At 40.4% G+C, this 27,164-nt stretch overlaps 1 protein-coding gene across 1 annotated transcript in view; it reads left to right on the forward strand.

Moving 5' to 3' along the window:
* IPO11 (importin 11) overlaps positions 1-27,164 on the forward strand; it is a 950,863-nt gene that overhangs the window by 585,821 nt on the left and 337,878 nt on the right. The window contains exons 20-22 of the mRNA XM_053701321.1: positions 6,045-6,158; positions 21,024-21,139; positions 24,927-25,003. Coding sequence (XP_053557296.1) covers positions 6,045-6,158; positions 21,024-21,139; positions 24,927-25,003 — 307 coding nt within the window. The remainder of the gene's footprint in view (positions 1-6,044; positions 6,159-21,023; positions 21,140-24,926; positions 25,004-27,164) is intronic.

Genomic DNA, 27,164 nt, shown 5'->3' on the forward strand with positions numbered 1-27,164 from the left:
GACTTGGTAGTTGAATCACCATCGTCTAATTCAAGGGGCCTCTTTTGTTCGTCCAACCTGGACTGTAATCTCAGCAGATGCGAGTCTTTCAGGTTGGGGAGCTGTATGGGGATCTCTGACAGGGCAGGGGGTTTGGGAATCTCAGGAGGCGAGATTACCAATCAACATTTTGAAACTCCGTGCGATTTTCAGAGCTCTTCAGTTCTGGCCTCTTCTGAAGAGAGAATCATTTATTTGTTTTCAGACAGACAATGTCACAACCGTGGCATATGTCAATCATCAAGGTGGGACTCACAGTCCTCAAGCTATGAAAGAAGTATCTCGGATACTTGTATGGGCGGAATCTAGCTCCTGCCTAATTTCTGTGGTTCACATCCCAGGTGTAGACAATTGGGAAGCGGATTATCTCAGTCGCCAGACGTTACATCCGGGCAAATGGTCTCTTCACCCAGAAGTATTTCTTCAGATTGTTCAAATCTGGGGACTTCCAGAAATAGATCTGATGGCCTCTCATCTAAACAAGAAACTTCCTAGGTATCTGTCCAGATCCAGGGATCCTCAGGCGAAGCAGTGGACGCGTTGTCGCTTCTTTTGAATTATCATCCTGCCCATATCTTTCCGCCTCTAGTTCTTCTTCCAAGAGTGATTTCCAAAATTCTAATGGAACGTTCGTTTGTACTGCTGGTGGCTCCAGCATGGCCTCACAGGTTTTGGTATGCGGATCTCATTCGGATGGCCAGTTGCCAACCTTGGACACTTCCGTTAAGACCAGACCTTCTATCTCAAGGCCCATTTTTCCATCAGGATCTCAAATCATTAAAATTGAAGGTATGGAAATTGAACGCTTGATTCTTAGTCATAGAGGTTTCTCTGACTCAGTAATTAATACTATGTTACAGGCTCGTAAATCTGTGTCTAGGAAGATTTATTATCGAGTCTGTAAGACTTACATTTCTTGTTGTTCTTCTCATAAATTCTCCTGGCATTCTTTTAGAATTCCTAGAATTTTACAGTTTCTTCAGGATGGTTTGGATAAAGGTTTGTCTGCAAGTTCCTTGAAAGGACAAATCTCTGCTCTTTCTGTTCTTTTTCACAGAAAGATTGCTAATCTTCCTGATATTCATTGTTCAGGCTTTGGTTCGTATCAAACCTGTCATTAAGTCAATTCTCTCCTCCTTGGAGTCTTAATTTGGTTCTGAGGGCTTTACAGGCTCTTCCGTTTGAACCTATGCATTCTCTGGATATTAAATTACTTTCTTGGAAATTTTTGTTCCTTTTGGGCATCTCTTCTGCTAGAAGAGTTTCTGAGTTATCTGCTCTTTCTTGTGAATCTCCTTTTCTGATTTTTCATCAGGATAAGGCGGTGTTGCGGACTTCATTTTAATTTTTACCTAAGGTTGTTAATTCTAACAACATTAGTAGAGAAATTGTTGTCCCTTCATTATGTCCTAATCCTAAGAATTCTCTGGAGAGATCTTTACATTCTTTGGATGTAGTAAGAGCTTTGAAATATTATGTTGAAGCTACTAAAGATTTTAGAAAGACTTCTAGTCTATTTGTTATCTTTTCTGGTTCCAGGAAAGATCAAAAAGCTTCTGCCATTTCTTTGGCGTCTTGGTAAAAGTCTTTGATTCATCATGCTAATGTGGAGTCGGGTAAGTCCCCGCCTCAAAGGATTACGGCTCATTCTACTAGGTCAGTTTCTACTTCCTGGGCTTTTAGGAATGAAGCTTCTGTTGATCAGATTTGCAAAGCAGCAACTTGGTCTTCTTTGCATACTTTTACTAAATTCTACCATTTTGATGTTTTCTCTTCTTCTGAAGCAGTTTTTGGTAGAAAAGTACTTCAGGCAGCTGTTTCAGTTTGATTCTTCTGCTTATAATTTCAGTTTTTTTCATTATTAAGATTAAAACTTTTTAATTTGGGTTGTGGATTATTTTTTCAGCGGAATTGGCTGTCTTTATTTTATCCCTCCCTCTCTAGTGACTCTTGCGTGGAAGTTCCACATCTTGGGTATCTGCTATCCCATACGTCACTAGCTCATGGACTCTTGCTAATTACATGAAAGAAAACATTATTTATGTAAGAACTTACCTGATAAATTCATTTCTTTCATATTAGCAAGAGTCCATGAGACCCACCCTTTTTGTGGTGGTTATGATTTTTTTTTTGTATAAAGCACAATTTTTCTAATTCCTTATTTTTGATGCTTTCACTTCTTTCTTATCACCCCACTTCTTGGCTATTCGTTAAACTGAATTGTGGGTGTGGTGAGGGGTGTATTTATAGGCATTTTGAGGTTTGGGAAACTTTGCCCCTCCTGGTAGGAATGTATATCCCATACGTCACTAGCTCATGGACTCTTGCTAATATGAAAGAAATGAATTTATCAGGTAAGTTATTACATAAATTATGTTTTTATCTTTCACGTTTGTCTGTAGACCAGACAAAATGAGAGGCGTTCTTACGCTGTGTAGAAGACCTATATACCATGGGTGTAGTCTGCCCAGTTCCAAAACTAGAACAGGGGCAGGGGTTTTACTCAAATCTCTTTGTGGTTCCCAAAAAAGAGGGAACCTTAAGACCGATTTTAGATCTCAAATGTCTAAACAAATTCCTCAGAGTCCCATCGTTCAAGATGGAGACCATACGAACAAATTTTCCAATGATCCAGGAGGGTCAATATATGATCACCGTGGATTTGATGGATGCGTATCTTCACATTCCTATCCACAGAGATCATCACCAGTTTCTCAGGTTCGCCTTCCTGGACAAACATTACCAGTTTGGGGCCCTCCCTTTTCGGGTTGGCCACAGTTCCCAGAATCTTCACAAAGGTGCTAGGGTCCCTTCTGGCGGTTCTAAGGCCGCGGGGCATAGCAGTGGCGCACTATCTGGACAATATTTTTATTCAGGCGTCAACTTACCATCTAGCCAAATCTCACACGGACATCGTGTTGGCTTTTCTAAGAACTCGCGGTTGGAAGGTAAACATACAAAAGAGTTCACTAGTTCCACTGACAAGAGTTCCATTCCTAGGAACTCTGATAGACTCGGTAGACATGAAAATTTTTCTGACGGAGGTTAGAAAGTCAAAGATCCTAACTACTTGCCGAGCACTTCATTCCATTCCTCGGTCATCAGTGGCGCAGTGTATGGAGGTCATTGGGTTAATGGTAGCGGCAATGGACATAGTTCCGTTTGCTCGCTTACATCTCAGACCACTGCAGCTGTCCATGCTCAGACAGTGGAATGGGGATTATGCGGATTTATCTCCTCGGATAAATCTGGATCTAGAGACCAGAGACTCTCTTCTTTGGTGGTTGTCACAAGATCATCTGTCCCAGGGAATGTGCTTCAGCAGGCCAACATGGGTCATAGTGATGACGGACGCCAGCCTCTTGGGCTGGGGTGCAGTCTGGAATTCACTGAAGCCTCAGGGTGTTTGGACTCAGGAGGAGTCACTACTACCAATAAATATTCTGGAACTGAGAGCAATATTCAACGCACTTCAAGCGTGGCCTCAGTTGGCCTTGGCCAGATTCATAAGATTCCAGTCGGACAACATCACGACTGTAGCATATATCAATCATCAAGGGGGAACAAAGAGTTCTCTAGCGATGATAGAGGTTTCCAAGATAATTTGATGAGTAGAGACGCACTCTTGCCATCTATCAGCAATCTACATCCCAGGAGTGGAAAACTGGGAAGTGGATTTTCTAAGTTGTCAGACCTTTCATCCGGGGGAGTGGGAGCTCCATCCGGAAGTGTTTGCGACATTAATTCGTCAATGGGGCACACCGGAATTGGATCTGATGGCATCTTGTCAGAATGCCAAACTGGGATCCCCAAACTTGGGATCCCCAAGCAGTACTGATAGATGCTCTAGCAGTACCTTGGTCGTTCAACCTGGCTTATGTGTTTCCTCCCTTTCCCCTACTGCCTCGTCTGATTGCCAGAATCAAACAGGAGAGGGCTTCGCTAATCTTGATAGCACCTGCGTGGCCACGCAGGACCTGGTATGCAGATCTAGTGGAAATGTCATCTCTGCCACCATGGAAACTGCCACTGAGACAGGACCATCTCATTCAAGGTCCGTTCCAACATCCAAATCTAATTTCTCTGCCGCTGACTGCCTGGAGATTGAACGCTTGATTTTATCTAAGTGGGGATTCTCTGAGTCGGTTATTGATACTTTGATTCAGACTTGGAAGCAGGTCACTAGGAAAATTTACCATAAGATATGGCGTAAATATCTTTATTGGTGCGAATCTAAGGACTAATCATGGAATAGGGTTAGGATTCCTACGATTTTGTCCTTTCTCCAAGAAGGATTGAAGAAGGGATTATCGGCTAGTTCCTTAAAGGGACAAATTTCTGCTTTGTCAATCTTACTACACAAGCGTCTAGCGGATGTCCCAGACGTTCAGTCTTTTTGTCAGGCTTTAGTCAGAATCAAGCCTGTGTTTAAACCTGTTGCTCCGCCATGGAGTTTGAATTTAGTGCTAAATGTTCTTCAAGGGGTTCCGTTTGAACCTATGCATTCCATAGATATTAATCTTTTATCTTGGAAAGTTTTGTTTTTAGTTGCTATCTCTTCTGCTCGAAGAGTTTCTGAGCTTTCTGCATTACAATGCGACTCGCCTTATCTTATATTCCATTCTGATAAGGGGGTTTTGCCTACTAAGCCTGGATTCCTTCCTAAGGTTGTTTCTAATAAGAATATTAATCAGGAAATTGTTGTTCCTTCTCTATGTCCTAATCCTTCTTCTAAGAAGGAGCGTCTGTTACATAATCTGGACGTGGTTCGCGCCTTGAAGTTTTACTTACAAGCGACCAAGGATTTCTGTCAAACATCTTCTCTATTTGTTGTTTATTCTGGAAAGCGTAGGGGTCAAAAAGCTACGGCTACCTCTTTCTGTTTGGCTGAAAATCATCATCCGTTTGGCATACGAGACTGTTGGACAGCAGCCTCCTGAAAAGATTACAGCTCATTTTACTAGAGCGGTGGCTTGCACATGGGCTTTTAAAAACGATGCTTCTGTTGAACAGATTTGAAAGGCTGCGACTTGGTCCTCCCTTCATACCTTTTCCAAATGTTATAAATTTGATACTTTTGCTTCTTCTGAGGCTGTTTTGGGAGAAAAGTTCTTCAAGCAGTGGTGCCTTCTGTTTAGGTATCTGTCTTGTCCCTCCCGTTCATCCGTGTCCTGTAGCTTTTTTATTGTATCCCACAAGTAAGGATGAATCCGTGGACTCGTCGTATCTAGTAGAAGAAAAGGAAATTTATGCTTACCTGATAAATTGAAAACTTCAGTCACCTCTGCACCTTTTAGCTTTTCTTTTCTCTTCCTATACCTTCTGTCGAATGACTGGGGGAGGAGAGAAGGGAGGAGAGAAGGGAGGAGCTATATATACAGCTCTGCTGTGGTGCTCTTTGCCACTTCCTGTTAGCAGGAGGATAATATCCCACAAGTAAGGATGAATTGGTGGACTCGTCGTATCGTAAAATAAATCAATTTATCAGGTAAGCATAAATTTCCTTTTTGCTTAGTTTGAAATTAGATCACTGTCCAAAATGAGATCTGCCCCAGAGAATCCTCCTTTCTCAACAAAAATCTTACGGGATAACAAATATAAAATAGGGTTTCCTACCAGTCCAAATTTTGTCAATCAACCACTATACCTCACATTATCTGTTTTACCAAATTTAAATCTAATAAATGAAAAGTATCTTCACTAAATAGTTGGACACATAATAACTTGGATTATTCTAGACACAAAGAGGAAAGAAACAGTATTACCTTTTTGCATTTACAAGTTTCTACTCATTTTACAAAAATGCTTCTTGAATGCATTAGCAGTTTTTCTACTGCTTGCTGTCTTACTTGTGTCAAGGAGTTCTTAACGGAAGATGCAGGATATAAGTCTAAACGTGTTCATTTCTCCTGCCAGCTGTATTCTATTGTAGAAATGACTGCATTTGTAATAATCCAGATTATTATTTTGAATGAAATAATTATCTTGTATATTTTTCTTCATAGATACGTCCTTTTGTTGGATGCCTGGTTCAGTATTTGCCTCTTCTTTGGAAACAAAGTGAAGAACACAATATGCTAAGATGTGCAATCCTGACTACATTAATTCAACTCATTAAGGTAATAGACTATCTTTGCACTTATAATTACTAATAAAAATTTATTTGTAGTCACACCCAGAACTGGGGTTATTCAGCAATCTTAGATGCTAGCCAACTGCATTTGTGCTCCAATCAAAACTACTCAAGCGTAAAATTAGTAAATACTTGATATGTAATAAATGGACAGCGAATGAAGGAACAACGTGAAAGAGAAGAGACCAAAACAAATGAGTTATATATGCCTGTCAGGAATTTCTTACAACTGACACATCCAGATATACTGTACAGCTAACAGTAGTAGAAGTAATATTTTTATGATCACATTTCTTCCTCTTTTTAACATTTTTGCCAACTTAACAGACTTGTGTTGGGAAATTGAAGGGTAATTTCAGTGAAAGTAGCATGATCGTTGTCTCTGAATACAGTATTAAGTCACTGGGTTGTATATTCATGACTGACCACTGACCATTTTTCACACAGCTTAACCCTTGAAACACTAATATTGTCCTTCAAATGACTCCATGATGATAACCTAGGGCAAAATACCTATTAGTCAGCCATAAGTGTCAGTTGCTGCTGTTCAGTGACTTCAGCCTGGAATGTGGTCATGCTCTTTGTCACCATACTTTCTATTCTATGTATAATATGATACATATGTATGAGTTGGGTTACACAATGACACTAATTCATGGTAAAATAAATACAGATACATAAAACCTACTAAACAAAAAACTTTAATATCAAAGAAGAAACAGCTTATGAGACGTCTTGAAGTTGGTAGGTGGGGGGCAGAGTTTGATTGGAGATGGTGGTTCAGGGAATATTTTAAAATAAATGAGGATATGTAGTTGGGTGTGATATTGTTGAAAATGTTATATGTAGTGTTCATATGTTGAACTGGATTATAAAACATATGGGGAGCCAGCATAGGAATTGGCAGAACGGGACATCTGATCTAGATCGTTAACCTAGTTGAGGTTGTGATAGTCAGTATGAAACGAGTGAGTGGATTATTAATTTGGTGATGTCTTGAGTAAGGAAAGGGTGAACTCTTGAGATGTTGCGCAGATGCACACAGCAAGTCCGATGTGATTCAAAAGATAGGAGAACTGTGTTTTGAGTAAATAGCCTCTTACAGTAAGAGAGTACATGACTAAGAGCCTATTGCAGGCTTGAAACGTTGTCTCTCTGTTTTTTGGACCCAACGCATGAAAATAAAAGTCTTTTAAAGAATTTTGCTGGTGGCTGGATTGTCTCTACATATACATATTCATAATCCACACAGCATCTATGAATTTTGTAAAAACCCTTTCAATCCAAAGGGGAGGAGAGTCTACGGCTTCATTCATTCCTTGTGGAAATGAAGTACCTGGCCACCAGGAGGAGGCAAAGACACCCCAGCCAAAGGCTTAAATACCTCCCCCACTCCCCTCATCCCCCAGTCATTTTTTGCCTTTCATCACAGGAAGTGGCAGAGAGGTGCCAGAAAATCGGAGGTCTCTTATGAGGACAGGAGTTTAAGTAGCCCTTCAAGCTTCTCGGTTGAGGGCCTGGGTGAACGTTAGAGTCCGGAGATGCAGATGGAGCTTCCCTTTGCGACACCATCCCAACTCATATTAACAGCTCCTACAGCAATCGGCGTTGACGAGTTTCACAGATTACGTTCTTCTCTCAAGTCCATGTCAGGAGCGCAGCTATCACCTGTCACACTTGAAGGGCCCTGTTCCACGGCATAGATTCTGATAAGATTGTTTCATATTTTATATCATGGCAACGCAGAAGACAGGGCCACAGTGTGGCACATTTTATCTTTATAGAATCATGGGTTAATATTCCTTTAAGGGGATTATTGAACAGGGGGGTATGTACATGATATGTTTATTGTGTGAGTGCTGTGTTATGTGCAAGGATGCGGCTCTGGCATTTTTTGTGGAACTGACAGGTTCTCTTCCTGGAGTTTTTGTGCAGTCTTTTTTTGGCGAGTTTTCTCTTCGGCAGGGGTGATCCTGTCGAGTCATCCTGTGACCAGGTGGGGCCTCTTCACTTCCGGTCTGATCTGCGACGGAGGAGACAAAGCGGCTTCTGCAATCCGGGTCATAGGAGGTGGTGAGTGCCCCAGCCATTGGTATTTATAAGGGTGCCTGTCTTTTATCTTTTTTCTAAAAGCTATAGAGGATTCTGACGCGTTAGAGGGTACTCCCTCTTTGACTAATTCTTAAACCTGTGTTTATTGTGAGGTTTTGGTAGACCAGCCTGCGCAACTGTGTTCCACATGCCTTGAGAAGGCTACGACTTACAAACATAAGAGAATGTCTAGCACTACTGAGCCGTCCACCTCTGAGGGGTCACTGTCCCGTGAGGTGCGTTCCCTAATGGCATCTCCTATCCCACATGCAGCGCCCCAGGGTCCGGGGCTGTTACTCCTTCAGGGGAGATTGCTTGGCCGCCTGATTTTGCGGATCAACTTGAAACAGCAGTCGCTAAGGTGATCCATGCTTTACCGTGTTCTGCTAAGCGCAAGCGCAAGCGTATAGCTTTTCATAGTGGCCCGTCCCAGCATTTGTCTATGTCGGACGCCCCGGAGGGTTGGAACGATGACAATGCCCATTCCAACGCATCGGAAGGGGCCCTTTCGGGGTTGGAGTCTGTGTCATCTAAACCTCTGGTGGAGGAGGAGCCCGGTTTTAGATTTAAGATGGAGAACTTGCGTTTCTTACTAAAACAAGTACTGGCTACTTTGGAGGTTCCGGAAACGATGCTTCCAGAAGAGCCCTCCATTCCTAAATTAGATAAGGTCTACGAGGACAGCTGGAGTTGTGGGGGACCATTCCCAAGGTGGATGGGGCCATCTTCACGCTTGCTAAGCGTACGACGATTCCTTTAGAGGATAGTTCTTCGTTCAAGGAGCCTATGGATAAAAAGTTGGAAAATTTTTTTCAAAAGATGTTTCAACACACGGGGTTTGTTTTTCAACCGGCAGCGGCGGTTGCTGGGGCTGTGTCATATTGGTGCGACGCCTTATTTGATATGATTGAGGGCAAGCCCTCTTTCTAGGAGGTGCAGGAGAAAATTAAGGCCCTAAAGGTGGCCAATTACTTAATTTGTGATGCTAATATGCAAATTATTCGCCTGAATGCTAAGGTATCAGGTTTTTCGGTTCTAGTGCTCTGTGGCTAAAATCGTGGTCTGCGGAAATGACCTCTAAGATGAGGCTGCTGTCTTTTGCCTTTTAAGGGCAAGATCCTGTTCGGTCCAGGTCTGGACTCTATCATATCCACGGTTACAGGAGGCAAGGGTACCTTCCTTCCCCAGGATAAGAAAGCGAAACCTAAGGGTTCAAATTTCCGTCCCTTTCGTGGGGATAAGGCGCAAGACCAACAGCCCTCAGCGAAACCAACCAAAGGGTTCCTGGAAGCCTGCCCAAGTCTGGAACAAGTCTAAGCAGAACAAGAAGCCCGCCAAGACTAAGTCTGCATGAAGGGGCGGCCCCCGACTGGTCTGCGGACCGAGTGGGTAGCAGATTGTCTCTATTTTTAGATGACTGGTTGCAGGATGTCCAGGACCCCTGAGTTCTGGAGGTAGTCTCCCAGGGTTACACGATAGGGTTCAAGTCCTCTCCGCCCAGGGGTAGATTCCTTCTGTCAAACCTGTCTTTAAGGCCGGAAAAAAGAGAGGCCTTTCTGGGTTGTGTGCGGGGTCTCTCAGCTCTAGGGGTTATTGTACCAGTACCCCATGCAGAAAGGGATCTAGGGTATTACTCCAATTTGTTCGTGGAAAGAGGGCACGTTCCGCCCGATTCAGGACCTTTAAATGTTTAAACAAGTTCCTGTCCGTTCCATCATTCAAAATGGAAACAATCAAATCCATTCTGCCCCTAGTTCAAGAGGAACTGCTCCAGCTTCCAAATCACAGTGACCATTACAGGTTCCTCAGGTTTGCTTTTCTGATTCAGCATTTCCAGTTCGTGGCTCTCCCCTTCGGTCTGGCGACGGCCCTAAGAGTTTTTACAAAGGTCCTGGGGGCCCTTCTAGCAGTAGCCAGATCCCAGGGCATTGCGGTGGCGCCCTACCTGGACGACATCCTGGTTCAGACACCGTCATTCCATCTGGCAGAGGCCCACACCAGAGTCCTGCTGCAGTTACTTCAATCTCACTGTTGGAAGGTCAACCTCGAGAAGAGTTCTCTGATTCCCAGTACCAGGGTGGAGTTCTTGGCCATGATCATAGACTCCGTGTCAATGAAGATCTTTCTCATGGACAAGCAACGCACAAAGATGGTGTCTACCTCTCTTGCCCTTCAGTCTACAGTGAGACCATCTTAGCTCATGCTTAGTGCATGGAAATGATTGGGCTCATGGTCTCCAGCATGGACATCATTCCATTCACCAGGTTTCATCTCAGACCTTTTCAATTGTGTGTGTTGAGACAGTGGAACGGTGATCATTCCGATCTGTCACAGCTGATATCCATGGATGCGCGGACTCAGATTTCCCTCTCCTGGTGGATCCGCCCGGATCACCTGTCCATGGGGATGCGAGTCTGACTGGATGGGGAGCTGTTTGGGGTGCCAGGATGGCCCAGGGGAAGTGGTCTCGCTTCAAGTCTCTAATTCCAATAAATATTCTGGAGCTTCGAGCGATCTACAATGCTCTGAGGGCGTGGCCTCGCCTTTATCAGGTTCCAGATGGACAATATTACCTCAGTGGCTTACATCAACCAACGAGAAGCTCCCTGGCAACGATGGAGGTGTCTCGGATCCTGGATTGGGCGGAGGCCCACAACTGTTAGCTCTCTGCGATTCACATCCTGGGTGTGGATAACTAAGAAGCGGATTTTCTCAGCAGGCAGACTTTTCATCCGGGGGAATGGTCTCTTCACCCCAAAGTGTTTGTGGAGATCTGTCGCAGTTGGGGGACACGGGAGATCGATCTCATTGCCTCAAGGTTGAATTGCAAGCTTCCCCGATACGGATTGAGTTCAAGGGACCCCCAGGCGGAGCTGATAAACGCAATAGCGATGCCTTAGGAATTTGGTCTAGTATACATATTTCCTCTGTTACCGCTTTTTCCTCGTGTAGTGGCTCGTATAAAATGGGAGAGAGTGTCCTCCATTGTGATTGCTCCCTCATGGCCAAGGAGGACGTGGTTTGCGGATGTGATGGGGATGTCATGCTCTCCGCCGTGGAGGTTACCCTGTCGCAGAGAACTGCTAGAGCAGGGTCCTTTTCAACATCAAAATCTAGATTCTCTGAGGCTGACTGCGTGGAGATTAAACACTTAGTCTTGGCAAAAATCGTTTTTTCTGAGAATGTGATTGACACTCTAGTTCAGATAAGAAAGACGGTCACTCAACGCATCTATCATAAGGTGTGGAGGACTTGTCCTGGTGTGAGAGTAATGGCTACCCTTGGCACAGGGTGACAGGATCCAGGATTTTGTCCTTTCTCCAAGAGGGTTTGGAGAAGGGTCTTGCCGCTAGTTCCCTAAAAGGACAAATTTCGGCTTTATTTATTTTGTTGAATAGGAAATTTGCAGATCTTCCTGACATCCAATCTTTTGTTCAGGCTCTGTCTCAAATCAGACCTGTTTTTAGGCAGGCTGCTCCACCTTGGAGTTTAAACTTGGTTCTTAAGGTCTGGAGGGTTCTGTTTGAGCCTTTGCATTCTCTTGATATAAAGGATCTTTCTTGGAAGGTTCTCTTTCTGTTGGCCATTGCATCGGCACGCAGAGTCTCTGAGCTGGCGGCCTTACAATATGAGCCCCCTTATCTGGTGTTTCATGCGGATAAGGCTGTTCTTTGCATGGGCTTGGGGTTTCTCCCCAAGGTGGTGTCTAACCGTAATATCAATAAGGAGATAGTTGTTCCTTCTTTATGTCCTAACCCTTCTTTTCCTAAGGAGAGGTTACTTCATAATCTGGATGTGGTTTGTGCTTTGAAATTCTATCTTATGGCCACGAAGGATTTCAGACAATCTAAATCTCTTTTTGTTGTATATTCAGGGAAGCGCAGGGGTCAGAGGGCTTCTGCTGCTACTTGGTCTTTTTGGCTGAGGAGCTTGATCCGCTTGGGCTATGAGACAGCGGGACATAAGTCTCCTCAGAGGATTACGGCTCATTCCACTAGAGTGGTAGCTTCATCCTGGGCTTTCAAAAATGAGGCTTCTATGAAGCAGATTTAAAAGGCGGCTACGTGGTCCTCCTTGCATACCTTCACTAAGTTTTACAAATTTTATGTTTTTGCTTCTGCAGAAGCTGTTTTTGGGAGAAATGTTCTACAGGCTGTGGTGCCCTCAAATTAAGGGTCCGCCTTTTACCCTCCCGGTTTCATTCAGTGTCCTCTAGAAGCTTGGATATATGTTTCCACAAGTAATGAATGAAGTGGACACTCCTTCCTTTTAGATGGAAAACATAAATTATGCTTACCTGATGATAATTTTATTTCCATCGTGAGGAGAAGAGTCCACGGCCCCTGCCCGTATCACCGATGGTCGGACCCAAATTTAGTATTTTCTTCTGGCACCATTTATACCCTGATATTTCTCCTACTGTTCCTTGTTCCCTCAGCAGAATGACTGGGGGATGAGGGGAGGTATTTAAGCCTTTGGCTTAGGTGTCTTTGCCTCTTCCTGATGGCCAGGTTCTTAATTCCCACAAGTAATGAATGAGGCCGTGGACTCTCCTCCACACGATGGAAATAAAATTATCAGGTAAGCATAATTTATGTTTTGAAGCTTTGTACTGTATATAATACCTAATATGTGCAGTCAAAGAAAAACTTATGAAGTTGTACAAATTAATTGATATCATTTACATTAAAGGGATTTGAAACAATGTAGTAAAAAAATATGTAAGTAACATCAAATTAAACTTTCTTTCCTAAGATATGGAGGTCCACAACGTCATTCAATTACTAGTGGGAATATCACTCCTGGCCAGCAGGAGGAGGCAAAGAGCACCACAGCAAAGCTGTTAAATGTCACTCCCCTACCCATAATTCCCAGGCTTTCTCTTTGCCTTTGTTAATGGAGGAGATGAAGTTTTGGTTTCTGAAGCCTTTTTTGGGTACTTTTCCCTACAAGCAAGGATTTGGGTTTAGCTGAGTCCACGTCAATCTCTTCAGTAGAGTAGTGGTGGCTTTTAAGCAGTTAGGAAGTTGTGAGGGGGTCCTTACTTTGTTTCCTAACATATTGTTGCCCTAGTCATAGAAAGCCAGAGTAGGTTACTCTACTGTTTTTTTTCTACAGGTCTCTGTAAGAAGTTTGTGTCCTGTCATGCCTTGTGAGCTGTCTTCCTGGGGGACATCTAGACTTCAGGTAAGTGCATTTTTGTCTTTTAGGTACTGGAGACTTGCACTTCAGAAGGGTATTACAACTGCAGTATTATTGGGACATTTAAAGATAATTCATTATTCAGGATTTAATTAAGCAGGGTGCAGGCACTGATGTAGGAGACTAGGGGTTAATTTTCCCTCTAAGTGTGGGATATTTTCCCCCTGTGGCTTGATATGCTTAATGCCTTTTGAAAACTGGGCATATAAACTTTTATTGGGACTTAGTATGTGAGGGACTTGTGACTGTACTATTGTGCATTTAAACGGGTGTCAGTTTTATTCAGTCAGTTTCCTTTCTGGACCGTAATTTAACTCCGTTCTTATGGCAGTGGTAGGGAACGCACGCTTTTAGTAACTGTGCAGTTTCCCTTCTCTGCTGGTCATGTGACTTCCCGCTCTCTATAGAATTGGAGCCGCGTCAATTCTCCTGTGTCAGTACGATCGATGAAGGAGGCTCTTGTTCAGCTAACATTGCTTTATTTGCTAGTTACTGTAGGGCACCTCAGAAGTCCAAGACTTATTTGCCTTTATTTTTAAGAGTCTAATTTACCGTATATAACGCTTTGTGGGGTAAAGGTGTTTTTTGTTAAAGTGACAGTAGTCATTTTATAATTCATAGTCATTCCATTTATTGTGGGAATTTTTACTTTTTAGTGAAATCATGGATCAGGAAGATGTTTCTCTGGACAGATGCTTACTATGTTTGGAAGCACAAATTGTTTTGCCTATGCAATTCTGTGCTGCATGTTTAACTAGAACTATAGAGTGTAAAAATAAGATTTTGCCCGCTGAGCCAAATGTGTCTCTCAGGATGATGCTGTTCAGGCAATGACACAGCTTTCTCCTCAAACGTCCCAAGCCTCAATGGTATCACATACAGTGCCCTGCAGTTCCTCTCAGCCTCCTCGAGGAGTTTATTTGCCTGTAGATTTTGCTGCACAGGTATCTTCTGGGGTATCTGCGGCATTATCTGCTTTTCCTATACTGGGAAAACGCAAGAGGAAATTTATACATTCAGATAGTAAGCCTCTGAGGGTGGAATCTCAGATTCGGACAATATAATTCCTTCACCTGATACTGAAGAAGTAAACTTCAGATTTAAGCTTGAACACCTTTTTGTACTGTTACAGTAGGTATTGGCTACTTTGGACAACTCTGACTCTTTTGTCGTCGTCATACCTAAAAAATCTAGTAAACTTAATGAATACTATGATGTTCTTTCCTCTGTGGAAGTGTATTCTGTTCCAGACCGTGTGACGGAGATTATTTTACAGGAATGGGAGAAGCTAGGGATACCTTTCTCCCCGTCTCCCGTTTTTAAAAAGATGTTTCCTGTTGCTGACTCCATTAAAGATTCATGGTGCACGGTGCCTAAAGTAGAAGGGGCTATTAGAACTACGGTCCCTATAGAGGATAGCTGCTCCTTTAAGGATCCCATGGACAAGAAGCTGGAGGCTTATTTGAAAAAGATGTATGTTCATCAGGGTCTTCAGTGGCAACCTGCAGTGTGTATTGCCACAGTAGCAAGTTCTGCATCTTATTGGTGAGATGCCTTGTCTGAATCAATTTTAGTAGAGACTCCGTTAGAGGAGATCCTAGATATTATTAAGGCTCTCAAACTAGCCAATTCCTTTATTTCTGATGCTAACATGCAAATTATTAGACTGGGAGCCAAGATGTCTGGGTTCACTGTCTTAGCCCGCAGGGCTTTGTGGCTAAAATCTTGGTCAGCTGATGTTACCTCCAAGTCCATGCTTCTTGCGCTTTCTTACAAGGGTAAAACCTTGTTTGGACCTGGTCTGGCAGAAATCATTTCTGATATTATGGGTGGAAAAGGGTCTTTTGTACCACAAGGTAAGAAGAACAGACCAAAAGGGCGTCAAAGTAATTTTCGTTCCTTTTGTAACTTCAAAGGTCAAAATGTCTGGTTTTGCTGTACTAGTGTGCAGTTTTGCTGTCCTGGTCTGTGGATGTTTCATCAAAGTCCAAGCTTTTGGCTATCCCCTACAAGGGTAAGAACTTGTTTAGACCTGGCTTGGCTGAAATAATTTCAGATATTACAGGTGGAAAGGAATCCTTTCTTCCACAGGATAAGAGGAGTAAGCAGAAAGGAAGTCAGAGTGATTTTCGTTCCTTTTGAAACTTCAGAGGTAAACCTTCAACTCCCTCTTCCAAACAGGAGCAGCCCAAGTCCTCTTGGAAGCTCAATCAGTCTTGGATCAAGGGGAAGCAATAAAAGAAACCCTCAGCTGAGTCTAAGTCAGCATGAAGGGTCGACCCCCTGTCCGGGATCAGATCAAATGGGGGGCAGACTTTCCCTGTTTTGGCAAGCATGGATGTCCCAGATCCTTGGGCTGTGGACAAAGTATCTCAGGGTTAGAATTCAAAACTTTTCCTAACAGGGGCAGATTCCATCTCTCAAGATTATCTGCAGACCAGGTAAAAAGTGATACATTCTTGAACTGCATTCAGGACCTTTCCTCCTTGGGAGTAATTGTTCTAGTTCCAGTAAGGGGAATAGGGTCTAGGATTCTATTTAAATCTGTTCGTGGTTCCCAAAAAAGAGGGAACTTTTTGACCCATTTTAGACCTAAAGTATCTCAACAAATTTCTCAGGGTACCATCCTTTAAAATGGAAACCATTCATTTCATTCTTCCATTGGTCCAGGAGGGTCAGTTCATGATGACCATAGAACTGAAGGATGTGTATCTTCATGTTCCCATCCACAGGGGTCATCAAAAGTTCCTGAGATTTGCCTTTCTAGACAAACACTTTCAGTTTGTGGCTCTTGCGTTTGGCCTTGCCACAGCTCCCAAAATGTTCTCAAAGGTTCTGGATGCTCTCTTGGCAGTGATCAGGTCTCGGGGAATTGCAGTGGCACCTTACTTGGACGACATATTGGTTCAGGAGCCATCTTTTCAACAAGCAAACTCTCATACAGAGATCTTGTTGTCTTTTCTACGTTCCCACGGATGGAAAGGGAATCTGGAGAAGAGTTCCCTTGTTCCAGCTACAAGGGTGGTTTTCTTAGGGACCATAATAAATTCCCTATCTATGAAATTTTTTCTGATGAAGGTCAGCAAATCCAAGATTCTCTCCTCCTCACTCTCTCTACAGTCTACTGTTCGGCCATCAGTGGATCAATGCATGAAGGTAATTGGTCTGATGGTCGCTTTCATGGACATTATTCCTTTGCTTGATTCCATTTGAGAGCTCTGCAATTATGCATGCTCAGACAATGGAATGGAGACCAGTCGACAAGAGACTCTCTCCCGTGGTGGCTTTCTCAGGACCATCTGTCTCAGGCACATGCTTCCGGAGACCTTCCTGGGTGATTGTGACCACGTATGCCAGCCTGCTAGGCAAGCGAGCAGTCTGGGACTTGTTAATGGCGCAGGGACTCGGGAGAAGTCTGCTCTCCCCATTAACATCTTGGTGTTGAGAGCGATTTACAATTCTCTGATGGCTTTGCCTCAATTGTCTTTAGCCTGGTTTATCAGGTTCCAATCTGAGAACGTCCACTTCAGTTCCATACATCAACCACCAGGGAGAAACTCAGAGTTCCTTAGCCATGATGGAGGTGGTACGGATTATTCAGTGGGCTGAAGCTCACAATTGTTGTCTATCTGCCATCCACATTCCAGGAGTGGACAACTGGTAAGCGGATTTCCTGAGCAGACAGACTTTTCATCCCGGGGAGTGGGCTCTCCATCCAGAGGTGTTCTCCAGTTTAACCCTCATATGGGGGGTGCCAGAGTTGGATCTGATGGTGTCTCGACAGAACGCCAAGCTTCCACGGTACGGTTCAAGGTCGAGACCCTCAGGCCACTCTGATAGATGCTCTGGCGGTTCCTTGAAATTTTGATCTAGCATATCTGTTTCCTCCATTTGCGCTCCATCCACGAGTCATTGCTCGTATCAAACTGGAAAGAGCGTCAGTAATTCTTATAGCTCCTGCATGGCCTCGCAGGATCTGGTATGCAGACTTAGTGAAGATGTCTTTTCTTCCACCTTGGACAATTCCTCTGAGAAAGGACCTTCTAACTCAGGGTCCATTCCTCCATCCAAATCTCGTTTTTCTGAAGCGGACTGCTTGGAGATTGAACGCTTAGTTCTGTCTAAGCGTGGGTTTTCTAAGTTGATCATTAAGACCATGCTACAGGCTCGCAAGCCTATTACGTGGCGTAAATACCTTTATTGGTGTGAATCCAAAGGCAACTCTTGGAGTAGGGTCAGGATTCCTAGGATTCTCCAGGAAGGTCTGGAGAAAGGGTTGTCAGTCACTTCTCTGAAAGGTCAGATTTCTGCATTATCTATTATTTTACATAAGCGTCTGGAAGATGTGCCAGATGTTCAATCTTTTTGTCAGGCCCTGGTCTGAATCAGGCCTGTGTTTTAACCTGTTGCTCCTCCTTGGAGCCTTAACCTTGTTCTTAAAGTTTTGCAGCAGGCTCCGTTTGAGCCTATGCATTCTATAGATATTAAGTTGTTATCTTGGTTTTGTTTCTTATTGCTATCACTTCTGCTCAGAGAGTTTCGGAACTCTCGGCTTTGCAGTGTGATTCACCTTACCTTATCTTTCATGCAGATAAGGCGGTTCTTCGTACTAAATTGTTTTTTTTTTCTGAAAGTGATTTCGGATAGAAATATTAATCAGGAAATTGTTGTTCCTTTTCTCTGTCCTAATCCTTCTTCTCATAAGGAACGACTGTTGCAAAACTTGTGAGGTGCATGCTCTAAAATTCTACCTTCATGCGACTAAGGATTTTCGCCAGTCTTTTGGCCCTGCTTGTTTGTTTCTCTGGAAAGCGTAAGGGACAGAAGGCTACTGCTACTTCTCTTTCCCTCTGGTTGAGAAGTATAATTTTGTTTTGCTTATGAGACTGCTGGTCAGCAGCCTCCTGAGAGAATTACAGCTCATTTCACTAGGGCTGTCTCCTCTTCTTGGGCTTTCAAAAATGAAGCTTCTGTGGAATTTGATACTTTTGCCTCGGCTGAGGCCTCTTTTGTGAGAAAGGTTCTTGAAGCGGTGGTGCCTTCTGTTTAGGTCTGCCTGTCTTGTTCTCCCTTCCTATTCATTCTGTGTACTCTAGCTTGGGTATTGGTTCCCACTAGTAATTGGAATGACGTTGTGGACTCTCTATATCTTAGGAAAGAAAACTAAATTTATGCTTACCTGATACCTTTCTTTCTTTCTGGCTATGGAGAGTCCACGACCCCACCCTTAATTAAGAAAGTTATTTTTGACTGAACCTCAGGCACCTCGGGCACCTTGACACCTTTGTGTTATTCATTTTTCGATTTCCCTTTGGTCGAATGATTGTGGATTATGGGTAGGGGATTAACATTTAACAGCTTTGCTGTGGTGCTCATTGCCGCCTCCTGCTGGCCAGGAGTGATATCCCAACTAGCAATTGGAATGACGTCATGGACTCTGTGCACGTGTTTAAAGACATGTGCACACTCCTGAGCTCTTATGAGCCTACCTAGTTTTACTCTTTAATAAAAGATACAAAGAAAACAAAGCAAATTTGATAACAGAAGTAAATTGGAAAGTTGCTTAGAATTGATGCTCTATCTGAATCTTGAAAGTAAAATTTTGTCTTTACTGTCCCTTTAAATCAAAATAAAGAGAAAAAGAAACAGATTATGCAAACAGAATAACAGCAAACAATTTACTTGGGTTCTTGAGCACTTAGAAGTTCTGAATGCCTTTAGGGAGATACATTTTTTTATCTTATGTTGCATTCTACCTCTTCTGAGCATGGGCAAAACAGACTTAGTGTGTCTTTTGCATTCACAAACCACTAATCCTGCTCAAAAAAATGTATGACCGCAAGCTAAGGTAAGTCTTCCTGTAGAGATCCCAACCCCTTTGTAGGGCTGTGACAGAAAGTAATGGACACTGCACACACTAAGTTAAATATAAATAACCGTTAATAACCTTTTAAAATGCATAATACATATTGCAATGGTTTCTATTAAGTATAACCCCCTTGCTTAGTGCTTTTTGTTTTACAACCATGAAACCATGTCCATATCCCTTTAAATAATGTGATTATTCAGCTTGAATGTCCAGTCTGTTCTTGTAAGAGAGAGCAACATTTCAGTATTCTTAGCATTTTCTGCATTTTCCATTACAATTGCTGAAAATATATGCAGTGCAAGGCAAACTTAATCAAGCTATATACTTATCCAGTGGATACTATTAGCACCCCAGTGTGACTATTCTATCAAATCTTGTGAAATGTATCAACAGGGAATCCAATACCACAGGCTGTAAAGATAAGACTGCCAGGTAATCAAATCATATTGTTTGTTCACCGGCTCAAAACCTTGTAGCAAAAGCACAGCATTAACCAGAATTAGCCATCCCATATTATGCAGTTATCTTGTACAGAGTGCTGTGGAGGATGTCTAGCCCTAAAAGGCCAAGGAGAGTGTATACAAGCAGGCCGGTTTTTACCTTATTCTTAGATAAATCAGCTCTCTCTTGGTTCAGTCCTGGAAAATTGCTCTTTTGTCCTGTATTCAAAAAAGCAACTAGTCCTCCTTTTCTCAAGCTGCAATATATCTGCCTTATCACCCCCTTCTTTTTAAAGATAGTAAATAATGAATGATCATTGTTGGTTATATGTTGTATTATGTTCTCCATTGCTCTCTAATTGGTTGTTCAAAATGCCCTTTCTCCAAAGTCAAGCAGAGAGTAAATAAACTTATGTTGACAGATCTATGACATTACTACCAAAAAAAATCTGTCTGCTTAGTTTATAACCAGGCTGCTATCGATATCCCAGTTGTAAAACCTTCATCAGTCTTATTTCTAGCAAATATGTTTCTCACTCACATTAAATAAATACGCTACTAATAAAGCACCCCATAACTTGGATAATAGAATATGTCCCAAATTTTATGCTGAACGTTTTTCTGGATTATTGTGTGTAGCTAAAATGTTCCCACGTGTTTTAAACAATTGCTTTGCCGTTGTAAATGTTACAGGTTTGCGTTTATGTTTACATAATGTTAATTGGTACCAATAATGAAATGCAAACCTTTGTCATTTACTCCTTATGATACATCTGTAACTTGTTGTATGCTGATACTGAGCATACTATGTTGTTACTGTGTGCTTGGATGAACCATTGACAATACAGTTCAGAGGGACAGTCTAGTCCAAAACAAACTTTCATGATTCAAATAGGGCATATAATTTTAAACAACTTTCCAATTTACTTCTATCACCAATGTTGCTTTGTTCTCTTGGTACTTTTAGTTGAAAGCTAAATCTAGTAAGTACATATGCTAATTTCTAAGCCCTTGAAGGCCGCCTCTTAGATCAGGTCATTTTGACAGTTTTTCACGACTAGAGAGTGAAAGGCCTCCTGAAAACATCTGGTAACATCTTCCTACTACAAGCATGGTTGATACATATACCCCACCTATACCTGATTATGACATTATTTTGACTGAAAAAATAGGTTTATCCGTTGTAACTGCCATGCACTTTTAATGTAATCAACATTTTTGATTTGTGATTTTTTATTTTTTAAACCAGGGTTTAGGAGAAGAGAGCAACAATTTGTATGATTTCTTACTTCCTATAATTCAGCTGAGCACAGATGTTTCTCAACCACCACATATTTATCTTTTAGAAGACGGCCTTGAATTATGGTAAGACTTTCTTGACACAATGATAAAAACTAATCAGAAATGTCCCTTTTAATATTTTTGCACTTCACCTTTTTCATCCTTTTGTGCACAAGCTTATCATCTCTTGGTAATCTTTGCAGTTTTGTATACACTGCATGGTATTGCACGTTTCACCCTGTCAAATATTTCACACAGCTATCAGCCCACTCTAAAACATATTTTTATGAAAGGCATTTGCATACTTTACATTCCCACTTTTAAAATGTTGGCACAGATAGACGGCAAGAAGAGAATCCATGCCACTCTCATATGTACTCTGCTCCCAGAAAAACAACAACTTTCCTATCACACAATGTACATGAATGTACATTTGTATCACATTTGTAAGGGGGAAAATGGAATTTCAACATCATGATTATGGGCATTTTATCGAGGGGGTCAACGCAGTGTTTACCATGCTGTACGTATTGGAATCTCAGATCAGTATTGCACCTCCCTACCCTCTAAATTCTGCAGTTGCTACAGTTACAACATTGCACTACTGGCAGCTAGCTGAACACATCTAGTTAGCCAATCACAAGAGACAAATGTGTGCAGGCACCAATCAGCAGCTATCTCTCACTAGTGTAGGATATGTGCATATTATTTTTCAACAAGGGATACCAAGAGAACAAAGCACATTTGAAAATAGAAGTGATTTTAAAAGTGCCTTAAAATGACCTGCTCTACCTCTATCATGGAAGTTTAATATTGACTTTTCCTATCCCTTTAAACAATTGGTTGTTATCCCACGATACCCTTCAACCTCTCCTCATATGCAGCACACAGAGTACCCACTCAAATTACTTATCCAAAACATATAACGTATTCTTGTCTTTTTTGTATGGTCCACAGTATATGAGCATTTCCAGATAGCTTACTAATCCATTAGTCATTAGATCTGTTTATGTGTTTCTTTACACACACACACAGTTAAGGAATCTAACCACTCATCAGTCAATGTGCACAACCATGCATCACCTGTTAGTTTCAGTCTCAATGATATTTTCATGGAAATGTCTCAATATGGGAATTATTAGAAATACATCTCATGGCAAGCAAATAAATGTAACCTATTTATTGTACCAAATTTTCATTGTTTTCTTTGTGTATGCGGTTATTAAAGTGACAGTGTACCGTAAAATTGGGTTTCCCTTAATGTGTTTCCAAAGACTTGTCATACCAGCAACAGAGTATAAAATGTATGATAAATTGATAATTTAATTAATTAGTTAATTTTACATATGAAATAGCTGGATTTATTCTTTAACACCATGATCCATTAATATGGGTTAAGCTTGCAGGAAAATCAGCTCTCCTCATTTTATCACTGTATATATACACACATGCTTCCTTGTCTTATCTCTGTCTGCATACCACAGCCCAGTACTGAGTGCCCAATTCTATAAATCTCTCTGGGCTTGTGAGAATCTATAAGACATCTCTCCAGTATAATGAAGCCCTCGTCCTAATTTTATAAAGACAGTTTTTACGTTAAGAACAGCGAGTCTTGCAAAGGGGGTGTTCCCTGCTTTTAACTATATGAAGGTGATGTATACATTACAATAAGACTCACACAAAAAAATATATTTTTATTTCATATATTCATTTTATATGATTTTTAAATTACTAAGTGAAAAAATTTTTATTGTTTAATTCCATTAAAGTTTGTGACAAAATGTATCTGCAAAAACTGTATTTTATGAATACAATTTGTATTGAAATTGAAAAGGTACTAAAATATTTATGGTGCACAGTAGAAATAGTAATAAACTATATACACTGCACATGCAAAGAAACGCTATGAAATTCGTGTTTATTTAAAGCATATTATTTTCCTTATTCTAAAATGAGTTTTCCCTGCATCTGCTAGTGGGCGGAACTGGGGAGTTCCATGGGTGTAGCTGAAATTTGTCCTCCAGGTTTTGTGTATTCTTTAAAGGGACACTGAACCCAAATTTTTTTCTTTCATGATTCAGATAGAGCATGCAATTTGAAGCAACTTTCTAATTTACTCCTATTATCATTTTCTTCTTCATTCTCTTGATATCTTTATTTGAAAAGCATAAATGTAAGTTTAGAAGCCGGCCCATTTTTGGTTCACAACCTGGGTTGTGCTTGCTAATTGGACAGCACCAATAAACAAGTACTGACCAGGGTGCTAAACCAAAATTAGGCTTACTCCTTAGCTTAGATGCCTTGTTTTTCAAATAAAGATAGCAAGAGAAAGAAGAAAAATTGATAATAGGAGTAAATTAGCATGCTCTATCTGAATCATGAATGAAAACAATGGGTTTAGTATCTCTTTAAACATTTTCTCCCTACAGATCTCGCTGTTTAAAAGGTGGTTAGATTGTTTCAAAATATGTAAAGCGCTAATTACCCTAAAAGAAAATAATTTTACAGTCCTCTGTCCCTTTAAAACATTAAAAACAAAATGCAATGCTACTAGCTCTTAGCCAGATATAAAAATTTAATTATCAGGAATTGTGTATTAATATTTACCGCAGCAGGTCCCCAGCATTTTGTTTTAAATTCTATTGCCAAGACCTTGAAGTGTTGTTGATTTCCCTAATTCAGAAGAGTAAGGAACTTTCCAATTTAATTCTGATGTCAAATTGACTTTCGTTCTCTTGGCATCCTTTGTTGAAACATAGTTCTTTACTATGACAGAATACCTAGCTCTGGAGTGTGCACATCTCTTGAGCATTATGTAATGGTGGTGTTTGCAGAAGTGTATACATTGTTGCAAGCATTGTTGCAAACACCTTTGCTATATAGTGTTCCAGACACAGACCAGCCACTGCATTCTTTTTTTTTTTAAACCTATATACACTGAATCTTCTCTGAATGCATAGGGAGCTGCACTATGCATGAAAAATGAACTCTCTCCCTTACGTTCCTTTAATATTTGCGTGGATAATTAACATGGCTTTTGGATACTGTGTGTTACAAATGGAGAAAGGCTGATTTGTTGTGATGGATCAAATTTATTGTATAACTAAACTAACACAAAATATTGTCTTGTGCTGGCCTTGTGAAAATTATGCAAAATACATTTATAGTTTAGACACAAACATTCGTGCAATTTGAGTGGCAGGAAAATAAAATTTTAAAAAAGTAGGGCTGTATTATAACTCTTAGATCTTAAAGTGAATGTAAATGTTGATGCTAAAGTGCCCGGTTTTTAAAATTTCGATTAAAAACAGGGGCACTTAAATTCATCAAAATTGACATTTCACTCGTGTTGTGAAAAAATACTTACCTTTTAATCTTGACAGCCGCTCCAGCTTCCTCCGCCCATCGCAAAGCCTCTTCCTGGGTCTAAAATGAGGAATCCGGCTTCCTCCAATCACGGCGTTGAATCAGACACTGATTCCCCCGGGGGGGGGGAAACCGTGATTGGAGGATGACCTATCCATCATTTCTGACGTCAGAAATGGCTTGCGACGACCGGAGGAAGCTGTAGCTGCTGTCAAGTTTAAAAGGTAAGTATTTTTTAATAACACGAGTGAAATGTAAATTTTGATGAATTAATCGAATTTTTAAAAACCGGGTACTTTATCATCATAATTTACATTCACTTAAAGCTTTCATCTACACCAGTTATTATAGCTTTTTCTCCTGTGGTTTATCTACATTGTAACAAATGCTTTCATTTACTTTTGCAAAGTGAACACAATCTAATCGCCCTATTTATAATGTGAGTTTGAGAGAGATCTTGATAATAGACTTTTGTGTAATTATTAAAGTATTATTTACCTTGTAGGTTAGTGACCTTGGAAAACTGTGCAGCAATAACTCCTGAATTACTCCGCATTTTTCAGAACATGTACTCCCTTCTTGGTAAGAGAAGATCCCTTTTATCTCTTCTATGATTTGAATTTTATATAAAATTAACTTACTAGGGTATAATGTTTTTTTGCTTTTTTTTTATTACATTTATTTTCTTTATATGCCTAGGAAAGGTATAGCATGTAGTCTACTGCACTTTGTTTTAATCACAGATTTGGGTTTTCACTTTAAATAGCAATACATTTTTTTTTTATATCCTGAAAGTTGCAGGATGTGTGCATTATTTATTTATATCAAAATGATGTTCAATTAACCCATACTCTGTTAATAATGTAAGTCAATAGACCAATTATATGTTTTTTGATGGTAGTGTAGTATACAATTACTCTTTGGAGCTAATCTTTTGCTATCTCTACACTTATATTTAATGATACACAACAATGTCCAATAATATAAGGGGCACCAATAAAAGTGTCACCAGTACAGGACAGTCCAAAGAATCAGTCTTTGTAATCCTTTTATGAGTTTTCTATATCGAGATAGAATAACAATCTTCTTAACAGAGGAACAGGCAGCTCTTCTAAAATGTTGCGCCCGACACACGATCAGTCCTAAAACAACAAATGTGAGAAGACGCCTCATAGAGAGTCTATTCGATAGTGAGGAATTAAGTGTAAATTAAATAAACACAAGAGTGTACATGCAGTGATTGTTCAGTAATGGCAGGCCAGAACCTCTGAGTCTTGAGTTTTTATATAATCTTTTATTTAGGTTTTTAGCAAATAATTAAAAACATTTGCCAAGTCAGACTAAAAGGAATTTCAAAGGCAAATTTTAGGACAGGATAAAAACATTATCACTCCATTACAGAGAAGTCTAAAATAAGAGGTTAGGCAAATATAGATAAAACCTCCATTTTAAATAAGAGCCTACAATTGGTAAGAAGACGACGCTTGGGCCTATATACATTCTTAAAGTCTTATGGAGGAAAATTATCATGTCTCAAGGCCACTCATGGGCCAACCTAACTTTGCATTTAACTATAGAATGTAATATGAACTATTAAATATATACATATATATAGTATATAGTATAAATATTCAGATGAAAATATACTTTTTGGGACACTTCTGTTAAAAGCACAAAACTGAAATAGAAAAAACACTTAAACATGAGTATTGTAAACCATTGTGAAACTAATATAATATAATAAAATACTTAAACACTCAATCATGTCGTGAAAAAATAAATATAGATGAGTTAACCAAATATTTCACTTTAGACCCACTAAGTTAAATTTTAAGACTCGGCTCTTACATATTAACAAAAAAATAGGCTTGTAATCATATAAAGAGGTCCCTTTGGTACCTTGTCTGAATAAATCTAGAAATTATTAACCGCCATATAGAATCATAAACAAGATTTGTTAAGACTGTGGCATTGAGCTTATCGAATTGCATAGTTAAAGCTTTGTAGTTAAAAATATGAGTTTGATTTGTGCTAACATTAGCAGTCACCCCAATCTGCATTAGCTAGGAGAAACCAATTGCAATATATTCCTAGCAGGCAGATTTATGGGATAGCGCTAATCAGCTGAAGAGAATATTAATCAGTGGGTATATAACAGTGTTAGATAGTGTTAAAACATGCGTGCGTGTAAATTCTAAAGTGATTAGTTCTAAAGTGACGTCAAGTGATCATATATGTAAACATATACTAACAATTTCTAAAAGTGGCTACTTGTTTGCATTAATGTATCTATCAACTTTTGCAAGAAGATTTGTGTGAAAAAATGTATCATCAAAATAAATAAAAATTTTATAAAAATACTAGTGTAAATAGTTGATACAGTGTATATAACGAGTCTATGCAATATTCCAATAAAGTCTAACTAAGATTAAAGTTAATACTTATGATATAAACAAGTAAGATCATAAAAATATTGTTTAATAGAATAACATTAATTGATAATCAGATTAAAAAATATGCCGTCACCGAACATAATACATATATTATACGAAAGTGGTAAAAATAAAAAACAGGTTGAAAACACCTTTAAAAATACCTGTTTATAAAATGCCTAATTGCAAATATAATACCTTAGGGCACAGTCCTTAATAAAACATAGAGTTCCAGATAGAGACTTCCAAGAATCTTGTGAGTCTTTGAAATTAAAGTTCCAGTTATTTGTAATGGAAGTTACAAAGTTCCT

Source organism: Bombina bombina, chromosome 2 (genome assembly GCF_027579735.1).
Source record: "Bombina bombina isolate aBomBom1 chromosome 2, aBomBom1.pri, whole genome shotgun sequence".
NCBI classification, from domain to species: domain Eukaryota; kingdom Metazoa; phylum Chordata; class Amphibia; order Anura; family Bombinatoridae; genus Bombina; species Bombina bombina.